Consider the following 1,633-nt stretch of genomic DNA (forward strand, 5'->3'; position numbering starts at 1 on the left):
GTGTGTGTGTGTGTGTGTGTGTGAGTTTAACATCAGCAGATGATTCTTGATTTCTTAGACAGAGAAAATATAAACCTGACATTTCATACCAATACCAAATCTATACTTTCATTGATCCCTTTTCTCTGCAGCCTCCTTCCACCTCCTTCTGGCAAATCATGTGAAACTTCTCAGATGTTACATGTTGCCTAAACATAAGCAGCCGCACACTGTAAGATCTGTGCTGAAATAAACTGATAAAACTTTGATTTAAATCAGTAAATATCTGATCAATAACTGAATCCAGGTTTCCGCCCTCTGCTCTGTAGACGTGTCACTCACCGGGTGCGAGGGCATGTCCATGGGGGAGGAGATTTCAGGCCTGTAGAGTTTCCTTTTGTTCTTCTTGGCTCTCAGACTGAGGGAGGAAGAGGAGGAAGAGGAGGAAGAGGCGGCGGCTGAGTCCACGTCACCGCGGCCGCTCACCAGACTCATCATCTTCTTGGCTGCAGAGAGGAAGAGGAAGAGGAAGATGCTGAGGAGAAGCTGATGTGTGTTTCCATTTTACAGCGAATTGATCATTTCAACAGGAAGTGAGACCGTCGACCTCGACACTTCAGAATAAAATCTGAGGCTCCTCCTCCACTCACACTGGGCTCAGGTCACTTCCTGTTTGTCCAGAGTCACAGAAAAGTCTTGAGTTACGGCTAAAAGAGGTTTCATGACGTCACACTGACCTTTGACCTTCAGACTCGAGGAGTTTGAGATATCACATTCACAAGGCCAGAAATGACATATTGTGAGGTCACTGTGACCTCGACCTTTGACCTTTAGCCACCAAAATCTCATCAGTTCATCCCTGAGTCGTGGTGAATGTTTCTGCCACATTTAAAGAAGCTCCATCGAGGTGTCACTGAGACATCGTGTCCACCAGAATGAGACGGACGAACTACCTGAGGACAAAATGGCCGCCGCTCTGACTGTAAAATATAAAATAGGACGTTTATCTATCTGCTGTGAGAGGAGGAGGATCAGGAGGTGGAGGGAGGGAAGGAAAGAGGGATGGAGGAGAGGAGGAGTGTGAGGTGATGGGAGTAAAATAATGAAGATAAAAGACGAGGGGAAGGTGGGGGGGGGCAGCAGAGAGACGGAGCGAGGAGCTTCCTCTCTTCCTCTCTTCCAGGCTCCTCCCTCTCTGAACTGGGACTGAGCGAACCCGATGAAGGTTTCACCTCTGCCTCAGTAAAGACTCGCACACTGACACACTGACCTTTTGTGCCGAGCAGCGTGGGCGAGCTCTGCAGGAAGTCTCCGATCTTCTGCAGCGTTCCCTCCTTTCTGCTGCGGGAGTCGTGGCGACCCGGCGGGGAGGAGATCTGATGACACAGAACAGTGACCCGTGGTTAGTCTGTCAGCAGGTGCAGTGTATTTATAGAGCGGCGTACAGCGCAGCACCAACGTCCTGCTGCGCCGCATCTTTACAGTTACTGTGACGCTGAGGAGAAACGTTTTTATTCATTTATTTCAAATATAAATAATAAACTCATTTTTTTATGTAAATTAATAAAAGAAATTATTAATAAAAACATAAATATTTTACTGAAGATTTCCAAAGTGAATCTACAGAGACGAGACGTTTGAACTAATGATCTGA

General features: G+C 46.8%; 1 protein-coding gene across 1 annotated transcript; it reads right to left on the bottom strand.

Annotated features, from left to right (window-relative positions):
- Window positions 1-10: 10 nt before the first annotated feature.
- Window positions 11-1,355, bottom strand: LOC111649496 (kinesin-like protein KIF20B; the record flags this gene model as incomplete). Its single annotated transcript, XM_023399243.2, has 2 exons — window positions 11-485; window positions 1,250-1,355. Coding segments are annotated over 2 exons (342 nt in total), but the record flags the coding sequence as incomplete, so codon positions are not given.
- Window positions 1,356-1,633: the final 278 nt, after the last annotated feature.

The sequence above is a fragment of the Seriola lalandi genome, unplaced genomic scaffold, assembly GCF_002814215.2.
Source record: "Seriola lalandi dorsalis isolate HSWRI2012SDOR001 ecotype SW California unplaced genomic scaffold, Sedor1 jcf7180002051078, whole genome shotgun sequence".
Taxonomy (NCBI): Eukaryota; Metazoa; Chordata; class Actinopteri; order Carangiformes; family Carangidae; genus Seriola; species Seriola lalandi.